The sequence below is a fragment of the Pleuronectes platessa genome, chromosome 23 (genome assembly GCF_947347685.1).
Source record: "Pleuronectes platessa chromosome 23, fPlePla1.1, whole genome shotgun sequence".
Taxonomy (NCBI): Eukaryota; Metazoa; Chordata; class Actinopteri; order Pleuronectiformes; family Pleuronectidae; genus Pleuronectes; species Pleuronectes platessa.
In genome coordinates, this window is record NC_070648.1 from 9,593,698 (window position 1) to 9,606,486 (window position 12,789).

At 42.6% G+C, this 12,789-nt stretch overlaps 2 protein-coding genes across 2 annotated transcripts; both read right to left on the reverse strand.

The window, feature by feature from the left end:
- Positions 1-1,272: 1,272 nt before the first annotated feature.
- On the reverse strand, positions 1,273-5,974 carry sb:cb1058 (uncharacterized protein LOC394209 homolog). Its single transcript, XM_053415787.1, has 3 exons — positions 5,799-5,974; positions 4,205-4,989; positions 1,273-2,741 (listed from the first exon to the last, which is right to left on the reverse strand). Exons 2-3 carry the CDS (start codon positions 4,907-4,909, stop codon positions 2,592-2,594), a joined length of 855 nt encoding a protein of 284 aa, XP_053271762.1. The 5' UTR covers positions 4,910-4,989; positions 5,799-5,974; the 3' UTR covers positions 1,273-2,591.
- Positions 5,975-8,266: 2,292 nt separating this feature from the next.
- On the reverse strand, positions 8,267-12,690 carry b3gat3 (beta-1,3-glucuronyltransferase 3 (glucuronosyltransferase I)). The gene is made up of 8 exons (XM_053415788.1): positions 12,517-12,690; positions 12,055-12,157; positions 11,317-11,497; positions 11,037-11,220; positions 10,787-10,948; positions 10,603-10,689; positions 10,017-10,220; positions 8,267-9,716 (listed from the first exon to the last, which is right to left on the reverse strand). Exons 2-8 carry the CDS (start codon positions 12,146-12,148, stop codon positions 9,618-9,620), a joined length of 1,011 nt encoding a protein of 336 aa, XP_053271763.1. The 5' UTR covers positions 12,149-12,157; positions 12,517-12,690; the 3' UTR covers positions 8,267-9,617.
- Between the last annotated feature and the right edge of the window lie 99 nt (positions 12,691-12,789).

Below are 12,789 nucleotides of genomic sequence, written 5' to 3' on the forward strand. Positions count from 1 at the left end.
CGGCCATTACACAATACTCGCTTTATATAGTTGTACGACAAATGCCACATAATGCATGAAGCAAACATGTTGCAGTTTGTGTAAATAAAGTTTTTCACACGATAGTATGGTGTTTAAGGGATGGATGGTAAAGGATTGAGATGCTGCACCTATCTTAATTCCAGCAAGCACGTTAAGTGGCTAGCTAATACACCAATAAAGCAGCATTAATGGATCATTAACAGTAGCTACAAGTTCTGTAATGACTACAGAACACATTATCAAAAGTAGACGTTCTATCTAACAAGTTAAATAGCATGAGGAGGAGCAGGGAAGAGTGAGATGTCTTACCTCGGCCAGAGGAGAGAAGGAAGTGAAAGATTGAGACGGTCCGTCTTCTTTTTATATCCGGCCTGACGGACTCCTCCCATCCGGTGAACCGGAGAGAAACCCAGGCTGATTATTACCCCAGCTTCAAGTAACTGTGGATAAATTCAACAAAACAAAAAGAGAACTCTTTTGTGTGTTTTACAACCACTGTTTTCAGAACAAAAAGAAAAACCTTATTAAAGATACAGTTTATCCAGCACAGGATACAAAAAAACCCTGTGCCGCGTCATTTCCGTTTAGAAAAAGTAATCTTAATCACATCCACAAGATGGCAGCCTTAGTGAAATACTAATATATTTATAGCAGCACTAAAAGGTTTTTTATCCTGCTACATTTATACACCATAAAATGATCTTAGGTTAAACAACGGCTCATTTTATGGAAATTAATACCTTGGATGATATTTGTATATTTGCATTTACATTAACCACTTTTACTTTATTTTGCTGCTACACAAGTGAATGCTCAGCATTTGCGAAAAAGAAACGAGCCAAACATTGTGTAGAAATACAGCAGCACATCCAAATTATTATTGTTAGTGTATTTATCTTATTTAATTATCTGTCTTTATTTCTTCTTCTTTATCACCTATTCAACAACCCATATTTACTTATTTTACAAACATGTGAATTCTGACACTGGATTTCCGGGCATTCACTTTCTGAGTTCCTGCTGTGAGTTCAGTGGATTCAAGTCGAATCTTTGTGTGACTTTTGATGCTGTTCATAGTTGCATGGAAACTGTTGACATCGTGTTGCGTTATGATGGGGTGAGGCTGTGTGCGTGTGAAGCCTCATTCATTATGATTCATATATTGAATCATAGCTGTGACATCAAACGCAGGCTGCTCAGTTTATCGTGTCTCGTTTACTATTAAAATGAAAATACAACCAGTAGAATAAATTCAGTCTTTATTTGATTAGGATACAAAATAAAATATATTATATATTTAAGAACAGTCATTATAATATGATAAATTATCTCCTGTGACCTTTTCTGTTTATTTTTCAGGGATGTCTAAGTACACTTGAGGCAATATTAAAAAAACAGATACATAGTAGTTAGGAGGAAATTAAAGCAGGTGTATTGTAAACATGTATTTTTTACATTAAGGGTCAGTCATTAAATCTTCTTAAATACTGTTTGACATGTAGGTTGGGGTGGTTTTCAAATCGGAGCACTTTTTTAAAAGATAAACACATGATGCACAGCTTCAAACAAACATCGAAAGGCAGTGGATGCTGTTGCTGTGTTCACTACAGGCTCATGCCCCGGCTATTAAAGCTATCTTTCTCTTTCTCTCTCAAACACACCCATGCAAACACTCTCCTGTCTTGTTCCATCAGGTTAAATAACCCTCACCAGAACACACACTGGGATAAACTTTATCTCACAAGGAAGTCAAACACTGTCCACCGGACATTGCTTGTGAATTTCCAACACACATATGTATATAAATGGAGGAAAACCTGTGTTAAAACGGGTTAAAGTTGATGAAAAGCTTCAATTTCCCCACAAATATGAACGCACATATTAGGGTTTTAATGATTACTGGCTACATTTGTGTAGTTGTTCTCCTCTCTGATGATTGATTAGCTGCCTGTAATCAATAAATGACGCTGATTAGAAATGTGAACATCATCAAAAGTAAAGTCCACTGACCAGTCATCATTGCTCATAACTTTCCATTCCCTTTGCTTACACATCAACATTTCTCAAGTTTCATAGTGCTAAAACAAAGGAAGCAGAGATTATTCGTACTCCAAGTTCTTAGTAGTGGACTGGAGCAAAGACGCTAAGACTTTCGGAGCAAAATCAGAAATCAGCAACGTAGAACAAGGGAACCAGACACAGCTGAACTCAGTCACAGAAAGACTTTAGAATTCAAACCAGTCCCATAGACTTCAATGTAAAATCAACCATCTGGCTCCTTCAGCTCCTACAGTGAAACCGTACATACGCAGTTTGTGTTCAAAGTAATTACCCCCATCCGATGAAAAGGCCGTTAACTTTATGTTGAGTAATTAAGACTCAGTAACTACCATAAATAATTAAATATTTCTGAGGCCTAATGCAGGACTCAAACATATCTTGTGGCTATCAAATTTCCGTCCGATGGCACAGTCATAAAAACCAAGGTTGTCCATCACATATTCAGTGTAATCATGATTTGAACCAAGTAAATATTAGAAATGGGTAATCGTCCATGTCAGAGTCCAGAACTACTGGAATTCAGCCAACACGGAGTTGTGCTGCTGCCTTTTCTTTAATGAAGGCGAAGGTGGCGAGGATGACGTCACAGGTGTGAGAGTGACACTGTACAGGTTGGTGATGAAAGCCTCCCAGCCGCGGCGGAACGCCCGGTCCAAGGCCTGATGGGAAGAGGAGGGTGAAGGTTAACAAAGTCAGAAATACAGCAATAAGGTTGACCTAGAAAGGATCGCTGTGTGAGAATGAAAAGTGTGGGCAAAAAATCCCTTGAGCATGTTGTGTTGTACAATTAGTCAGCGAATGTGAGGGAAACAAACGAGTCTGCGATGCTCAGTTGTGTTGATTTTAGCATCAACACAAAGTAAAAATGTGGCTGAGGAGGGCAACCGTTCTACAGGTATTTGGTATAAACCTTTGCTAAATCTTACTGATGGGGCTAAAAGTTAGGGGGTATCCATAGACTGTATTCAAGGATGGACGAAATGAAAGCTCCCGAAAGTGAAGGCAAAGTGTCTATATCGCCCCCTGGTGGCTGGCATAGGTATAGGTCGTTAATCCAGCTTCCTCAATGTTAGTGGATTGGACGTGGATGAAACTAATAAACCAAAAATTTTTTATTTGATGAGTGTCCAGGACCTTTTTCCCCTGGAAGTTGGGTTTTAATGAGCTATTTGAAGCTATAATAACTTGGTGAAATGTCATGATTGACAATGGGACTGATTGAGCTTTACTACGCAGATTCTGGCTCCAAATGCCATAATCGGCACAAATGATCGCAACATTCATATTCAGGATATTTTGACTGTTAATCCTCCGGTGGCCCAACATCTTGGGATTCACTGCTCTAAGCCGGTTGCTGGTTATGTTTGTCCCCCTCAATGATACTCAACCAACACTTAATGAAGAGGATGCTTGATTGTCCTTATACCCTTATCACACTCGCCCTCATACACAGAAACTTCTGTTCCGAGGAGAAACTAGCTGGAGGTCAGGCTGTGAGGCCCGAGGTCGGAGCTGATTGGCTAAGAGCATTGGAATGTTTTGCTGGTGTGGGTTTAGTAGGCGGGTCGTCACGGCCGTACTTCGTCCCACGGATCAAGAGACGTGACACAGGAGGCACAGGAATGTCACCTCTGTGCTTGTGCTTCCACGGGAGCGGAAAATCTTTAGTTGCGTGAATCAGGTGAAGGTACAGAGTGCACACGCAACCCACTTTGTACTGCTCTACACGTATGAATTAATGAAACCTCTGCTCCTGCTTCATTTGCTTTTCATGTCATTAAAACGTGACGTAAAGGAAAACTCCTGTTGGGGGAAGTTACTTAATATGTTGGTGACATGCACTAGTGGCTGCTGTACTTTGACCCCAGTGGCAGTCTGTTATTAAGGAGATATGATGGTTTCCCTGGTGATTAATAGCCCAGTATGCAGAGTGTGGAAGAGAGAACTTTACCCTCTGTTCCACAACCTTTGAGGACTTATGTAACTTTCAGGGGATTGAAGTTTAACCAGAAGGGGGGAGGCTCGACATGGAATTTATGCAAATGTAGATAAAGCAGAAGTTAATGGGAGGGAAAACAAATAGAACCAAAACATGAGTCGCTTTTTCTCCGTTCTCTCTCACCTTACGATAATTCTTCATCGTGGTCCTCTTCACCACCTTCATCCCCTCCTCCTGCTCTTTCTTCATCCTCCTTTCTTCATCTCCCTCCTCCTCTCTCCCCCTCTTCTTGTCTCTGATGAGGACCTGGTCGTCCTCGTCATCCCGCGCCGGGAAGTGGACGATCGTGGGCTCCTTCCCGCTTCCTGCCTTCTCATTTTCTTCCTCTGTCTTCTTCAGCTTCTCCATCTCGACCTCGAATATCACCCTGGTGCCCTCCAGGACGTGGGGGTCAGCCGGGTTCTCCGTGGCTAGACCAGGCCTTTCGTCTTGGGCCACGTCCTCGTCGGTTCTCCCTTCCTTCTGCTTCCTCCTGGAGCTTCTCCTCCACCTGCCGCTGAGGCGGCTGGGTTTCCTGTGCAGGAGGGTCTCACCATCGTCCTCAATCAGGCCTTCATTGAAGTCAAATGCCTCAGCCTCTTCCCTCTCTTCTGCTTCAGAGTTATGCACCGCACTTGGGGCCGGGGTACTCATGGACTTCACTTCTCGGCTGCTCTCTTCCACGCCATTCCCACTCTCCCCATCTTCCCTTCCCCTCACCTCCTCCCCTTCTACAGTGGTCTCAGGCTCATCAAGGCGACCGTAGAAGCCGCCGGATTTGTCCAGAAACTTCGGGGCGCGGATGGAGCTCCTGGTTGAGTTTTTCCTTGAGTTCTTGCCGATTGTCATCTTTTCTCTTTCGTTGTCTTTTCTCTTTCACCTCTTGCGTCCTCTGTTGCACTCTTTTCCCCCTTTTCTTTGGGTTACCTCTGAAAAAGAACAGAGATTAGCTTAATACCATTACATAACCTGGCTTTAAACCTTGCTCTGGGTCTCCGTCTTTCACACTCACAATCTTAATCATTTACTAGCAGCGATGAGAGAATTTCACGTGAAACAAAGTACAGGGAAGGGGATAGATGCATTAAATGAGAAATGTCATGAGTATAGGTCAGCATTTTTTATATCAATCTGATTTAGTTGATGCTCTGCTGTGATTATGGCTGATTTGCACCTGTAGTTCTACTATTGTTATGTGTGCCTGTGCATGTGTGTTTGTGTGTGTGTGTTAGCCCAAAGGTCAGGGTCAACGTTGCGTTGCGTTGTGATGTGATGATAACTAGATTTTAAAGATGAGAACAAAGTGTACATCTGAAGATAAACACACACACACACATGTGCAGAAACACAAACTCAGACTTTGACTCTGATTTAACCAGTCGTACACTGAACTGCAGCCAAAATCAACAATGACCATGTCGACTTGTCTGATTTCTGTGAGATGGAGATGGACAGAATCCGCTCAGTTCGACAAGAATGAGGAGGGGTCAAAACGCAAAAGTCGGATGGAATGAAGGAGAGACCAGCATGAAACCAGATCAAAAATCAATAAAAAAGGAATGAGAGAAAGAGAAGAAATAATCAAACAACCTGTTAATCATTCTAAGAATAACTAAGGCAGCTGTTAAGTGAATACTACTTCATTTTCCCCAATAGAATTACATCTAGACACAATACGTAGTTTACACTAGCAGTGAGCAAAATGATGATTGTTCAGATAAAGAGGAGCACGTCTTACCTGATATCTTGCTGTTGTCTTCCCCACTGTGAGTGTGTGTGAGAGAGAGTGTGTGTGTGGGTGAGCACTGGTGAGCACTTTAGCTCCCGTGTGGATGACTGAGCGCTGGGAGCTCAGGATACTCCCCTAACACACAACGTCACGAGTCGACCCTGCCCAAACCTGCACTCCTGTCGTCATCAGAGCGAACGACCACACACACACACACACACACACACACACACACACACACGCACACGCACACGCACAGTGAAAACCCTCACTAACGAGGACCTTTTGTCTTTCTCTCTCTTTTTGTCTTCTGACTCTTTCTGCTTAACCACACACACACACACACGCGTCCTCTTTGCATCCTTAAGCACACAATCACTTAAAGTTATGAAATCTATAACACCAATAAGAGATGAAGGGATAAATGCACTCCGGCCGACACGTCCTTGTACACACACACACACAAACACACGCAGGGGTTCTCAACAAGTGCCCAAAAGGTTTAACTTCATTCCACCGCTACCACTGAGCAAACATCCTACTCTGATATCAGCAGCCGTCAGTCATTAACCATGAACGTCCTCAACCTGCAGCGTACAGACGTGACTTTGCCTCCAACACACACATAGATGTTTTACAGTCAGTTTTCCTAATGCGTCTCCTTAATGAGGTTTAATATTTCCAAGTGTTTTTATCCCAATTAGGAAATGTCAGCAGACTTTCTTGAAAAAGCACATTTTATACAATCAAGATGTAACACATGTAATACATTACAATATACAATATAATTACATAATAGTAAGTATGTGTAGTATATATCTCAGGCTCAAAATGGCTTTTAGTAAAATAAGATCAACTGCTTTCTATTAGGGTGTCAAAAACATAACGCTTTACTGATAAACAGATATATGCTAAAGAAAAGAATGTGTGTGGGCGTGTAGATAAAATGGCCGAGTGCGGTTACTGAATGTTTGGACGTTAAACACTGTGTTTGGGTGGGTAGGGTAGCAGTGTGTGTGTGTGTGTGTGTGTGTGTGTGTGTGTGTGTGTGTGTGTATAATCATTTCTGTAATCTCTTCAGGCCCTTATCCAGCATAAACACTGAGCTTGTCAGGACCAGTAGACTTCATTGGGACCAAAGACTTGTTCTAATGAGGGAACGGTGTAAGATTAGGTGTAAGATTTAAGTTGTGTTAAGGTTATGGTTAGGGGTTAGGTATGATTTAGTTATGGTTACTGTTAGGGATAAGATTCTGCTTAGGCTGTACACATAGAATGTGAGTCAAAGGAAAAGTCCTGATAGGAATAGTCACACTAATCTGAGTGTGTGTGTGCAATTATCCCCATCCTAGTTATACTTAAGTCAGCTTGGGCACACACACCCTGTACATGCACACACATACATAATGTGCAACTGGGAAGACACAACAACAATTGGACACAAACATACACATGAATGGAGGGTGATGTGTGTTATTTTATGGATGAAAGTATGACAGTGTAGGTGATGATACAAATGTAAAAGTTACAGACAGGAATTGAACCAGTATCTATTTAAGTCTAGTCTACAGTTGTGTGTGTGTGTGTATAAATGCACTTGTACGACTGAGTGAATCATCGTGGATTCAGCTCTTAGTCACCCCCAGGTATATGTTCATCTTGCCAGGCCTGTGTGATTGTGTGTTTTGTGATGAGGCAGACTCTCGCCTGCCTAACACTCCCTATATGGTCAACGAGCGGGCCACTTCCCTGCAGAGAGGGCGTATCAGCTGCCAATCACACAGGCCTGTAAAGAAGCTCAGCTGTGTTGAGGTCGAGGAATCCCCCCCCCACCTGTGTGGGAGAAGCTGCTGACTGCGTTGGATGCTGGGAGCAGGTTGCCATGGCCTCCCTTCGAGCAGGGACATGTCATGCTCTCCGGTTGTTTGTGTGGTGAAACTGCAGAGGATCAGACAGAGAGGAATGAGTGGGGCAAGTCGAGCGTGACACCGTTACGTCCCATCTGTGCCTCGGGCTGCTGAAGTGTACGAGCTGAACCACTCAGACAGAGAACAGGTGTGCTGCTGGCTGGGCTCAGATCAGGGAAACTGAGGTGCAGGTCGAGACAGATGACGGACTTCTTAAGCGAGTCAGCGTTTATTAAACAGGACGGCCTCAGATTCCAAAATGTGACAAAAGAACATTGGTCGTGAATACAGGAAAGGAACAAAGAAAATCTGACCGTTGTTACAAATTTGCCATTTCATCTGCAGCAGCACAGAAAGACTAGATCTGTTTTAGTTTGTCTGGGAGTCTACTGCTTATATTATTATTTCAAAGTAAAACTACAATGGTATTCATAAGATATACAACGTTTTAACACATAAACGCAACAGGCCCTGAAATTCAATCAAGCGTCCTGAATTGTTTTCCACCTGCTAACAGTTAAGAGAAAAAGGCCAGAACCATTAAAGTTTGAAAAGAGGCAAAGACAAATATACGTTTCAAGCAACTAGGTTTATTTTGCACAGCACGTACAGACATGATCACATTATACGCAGTAGAGAATATTACAGTAATAAATACATTAAACACCAGTGCAGAACTGACTTACAGGCACTAATTATACAGAAGCAGACACTAGCTGTTTAAGAGTATACTACAACAGTAGGTGAGGAGAATCGATGTTTGATATCTGAGGATGTCGTGAAAGATAATCAAGCCCACAGAGTAGTTTGATATATACATAAAAGCTTTTTCTTCTCAAAATACTGCAAGGGTAAAGTAATATTCCTATTTAAGGGAAATTCAAGGGCAAATGTAACATGGACGCCATGTTTTGAATTGTGTTATTGCATAAAGGACTTAAATGTGCGTCAGTGGTGCTGTTCTGGATGGATTCCACAAACTATGTTTCTAAACAGCATCACGAGAAGCATTCACATATAAATACTTGTGAGAAGAAGCTGTTGTGTTATGATTGTGGGTGTAGGGCCATTGCATCTCTGTGTTTGTTATGTTTGTGTTGTGGATTAGTGTTGCAAAGTTTGAGGTATGAGGGCATAATAAAGACAAGGCAGCAACTAGTCACTAGGATTTGTTTCCTGTTTTGTTTTTGTGTGACTGTTTGTGTAATGAAGCTTGTTTACGATGAAAGCACCTTTGCCCCACAATGATATGTACAAATAATATGATCATGCATCTAATGGTGATGTCATTTTTTTTCTGTCATGTGACTAAAAACACAGCTCTTAAGGCTGAATGCAGACTTACAGATACCTATTCCACAACTATAGAGGCCATGCATGAAGAAATACTCCACGTCCACTGTGTCGTGTGGATGGAACCAGACATGATGTTATTCAGCTGTAAAAAATATCCAACTGCTGCCAGGAATGAGTGATACTGACAAATCTTTTTAATAAGACAGCCAGTTCCTTGAAATGTACCAGTGGTGCAAGTGCATGGCTTTGCAAAGATTTTAAAAGCTGGCGCCCCCATCAGGCAAATATTTGAACTCCTTCTCTATACTGTTAGAGAAAGATTTCTCACTAACTAAAACAAAAGAAAACCCTGACATATATATATATATATTTACACACTAACATAGTTACAATAACACACACTCATTCAATATATACACACACACGCAAATTTGACTACGCGACAGAACAAACAGACACACAAACAGTCATAACCACATTAATTTAAATATCGCCTCTAACAGATATTTTTCAGTTTTACAGTATTTACAAGGCAGGGTTGCATATGCAGCATTGAACAGCAGATGAAATAACAATGTGTGGGTGCATGTGTGTGTGTCTGTACACGTTTCTGTGTGTGTGTTCCTCAGACCTCCACAGCAGGGTCTGAACCCAGTCCCTGAGCCTGCAGGGCATCCTCTCTCTTCATCTTCGGTTTCTCTGTCCGCGTGTGCCACACCAGCACCTACAAAGTGCACGCACACACACAAATAATAAAAACACACAATGAGTGGGTATCAAATACTACATTTTGTAAATCCTGCAAATTGAAAGTCATTTCACATTTCACCGACACAAATCTTTGCTAGGTTACATCCATCTGCTATGTTTTAGTCTTAAAACTTACATGTGAAATACTAACACACCTGAAAACACCTATAACATGACCAGTTGCAATATGCTGAGTTTAACTAAGAGATGAAGATCAGATATCAAACGCAGTGGTGTGGCTATAGCCAAAGTTTCACAGTTTAGTCCCTCATACCTTTGAGCAGTTGTCCGCTTTGGGCTCCAGTTCATCCATGGTAACCAATCCCTGAAGAAAGCTGCTTTCAAGGAAGCCCATTGGTGCCTCTCCATCAAAGCAAGCCTCTGGATTGGCCAGGATCAGTTTGAGGGACACAGCGAACCCGGCCATGTCCATGGGGAAGGGGCGACTAGGACGCCAGCCGGTGTGGAAGCGAATCACCTGAGTAGAGTTAACACAAATAAGAACTGGATTGTTGACAATGATTAAGTTGATAAGACATTTAAAGGCGTCATTAAAGAATACTTTAAGAAGTTAAAGTAACAGTCACAGCCACATTTAGTTTGGGATTTGTTTCATTATCAAAATTATGATTTCAGGAGCTTTCAGTTGCGAAGGATAATCTTTATATTTTCAGAATTTCTAATGTTTTTATATTGAGGAACCTAAATTCATTCAGGTGTCACACAAAGTAAAATGTTTATGTTATTAGGAAAAAAGAAATCATGCATTTCTTAAATAAAGCAAAAATACTGGCTTTTTCAATCCTAGAGCAGTTCCTTCTGTTTCACCATCAACAAACTAGAGCAATGGAAGCACTCACTTTTCCTCCTTCAATCACTGGCCTCTCATATTTCATCCCTCCGACCAGCCCCACAGGCCACACAGATACTCGCTGGGTACTCCTCATCTGAGACAAGACAAGAGGAGATTTTTAAGGTTTGACACATGCATGGTGTCACAGCTTTAAACTTTGTAGAAATCACAAGCATATTTGCAACTTCCACCTCTTCAAATATCTGCAGGCTATATGTGTTGTCATCATCCGCGAAGTAAACCACTCCCTGCTGGTTATCGCCACCTGGCTGAGCCCTTCTGTCCTCTCTGAGCCACCGTAGACCCTCATTCCTCTGCTCGACTCCACGGGGCTTCAGCCAGCTGGGATCACCCTGAGGAGCAGATTCAAAAACATGAAGACAATAAAGTAATGTGACAGATTGAGGGGATTTTAGTCTCTACAAACCGGACTGTACTCACCTCCTGGAGTTTGCGGTCCTTGTTAGTGGGCATGTGCAAGTGTGTGAAGGACAGGCCGCTCTTCACCAGGAGGTCTGACACGAGTGGTGTCTTATGAGGAGAGTCTTCCACCACAATCCAGTGGATTTGAGGAACGTGGAGGAACGTCTGGGACAAACGAGTAAGCTCAGCTTTCTGCACCAGCCTGGATGGACAGAAGATTAGAAGAAGGGTGCGTTTGTGGGTTAAGGGAGATGTATCGTAGCAAGAGGAGGTTGGAGATGGGGGGAAAGAGGGCTACCTTGCGTATGTTGGGGTTATGACAAAGATGGTTGGCAGAGAGGGCTTGACATCCTGTTTGCTGGGCTGTTTGGTCGCCTCCGACTTCCTCATCTGCTCCTGAAGACGATGCAGCTCCCCCCGCAGCCGAGATATGGTACGGTCTTTGGGCAGGTCATGCTCTGTGCAGTCGCAGCGTTGACCTGCAAAAGATCAGGGGGGTGAAAACGGACCACTGCAGAGGGAGTTTAGAATATTCTTGATTTTTACTTGTACAATGGGAGAGTATTTTGCTGTGGATATTGTGAATCCAAGAGTAATGGTAACTGTGTCGGTTTATTTCTGACCTGAACTTATGAACATATACATGAGGAACAACCAAGACGGGACTGTGGCTGTGTTCAGACCTGTTATTAACATTCATCCCGAGAGATCGGATCATAAGTGGAGTTTTTAACCAGTTAGAGTTTACAGATGTGTCTGTTGTGTGTGTTCGAGGAGAAGGTAGCTGATGAAATGGAAGAATCCACAGATCTACAATGAATAAAGATTTTACCCATTTGAAAATAGTATCAATAATGGTGATCAATGAATCAACGTATAAGCACTGAGAAGTGTTGAAATACAAGTCATGCGACACTGTAGCAGGACACAGGACCTAAGCTACATAGGCGTGATCTAGGACCTGTACTTAACGCTGACCCCTTAGAATAGCAGACTAATACCAGGTCTGAGTGGGGTCTACGTGCTGGCCACTCACCCAGCTGCATCAGTGCATAGACGAGGCCCAGGAGGGAAACCATGAAGTAGAGCACGAACACAGTCTTCAGCTTCAGCTTCATCCTTGTTGCCATGGTGACCAGCTGAAAGGAGGACATGTCAAACGACACGAGTCACATCGTGTTGCTCTCTAAGGATTCTTTGATTCTATTTCTTTATCAGGTTTCGCTTTCAGCCTTTGGACTTGCAATGATGGGAAATTCTGTTTCTCATCCAGCACTCAACACTTAGCTAACTAGCTTAGAAGGCTAATCTCCCTGCTCAACATTACATTTCCTGTCACGCCGAGTGTAAAACGTTCAATCTAAACATGTTGAGGTTTTAGTGCGAGGTGAGCTGACCTCACGCTTTAAACTGGGTATAAACCTGTGCGAGCTAAGCTATGTTAGCCTAACAAACAAGTTTTCACAGGAAATAACTCGTGTTATTTTTATGAGCTCACCAGCGGCGGGAATTCGTGGAGGAGGAGAACGAGCGGCTGGAATCATGAGCCGAGAAGTTCAAGTCATGTCGGACAGATGGAAGAAAAAGCACTTCAGTGCATCACAGCGTCCATTCATTCCGTTTAGCTAGGACACAGAAATGTACCAACATCTTCCGGTTTCGGTGTACCGCTGTAAAGCGTCCCCTCGGATCGTAGGCAGTCCCTTATAGTTCCACATAAATCCTGCACAGCTGTCATCAAATGATTCCCCTGTTAATAAAATAAATATCA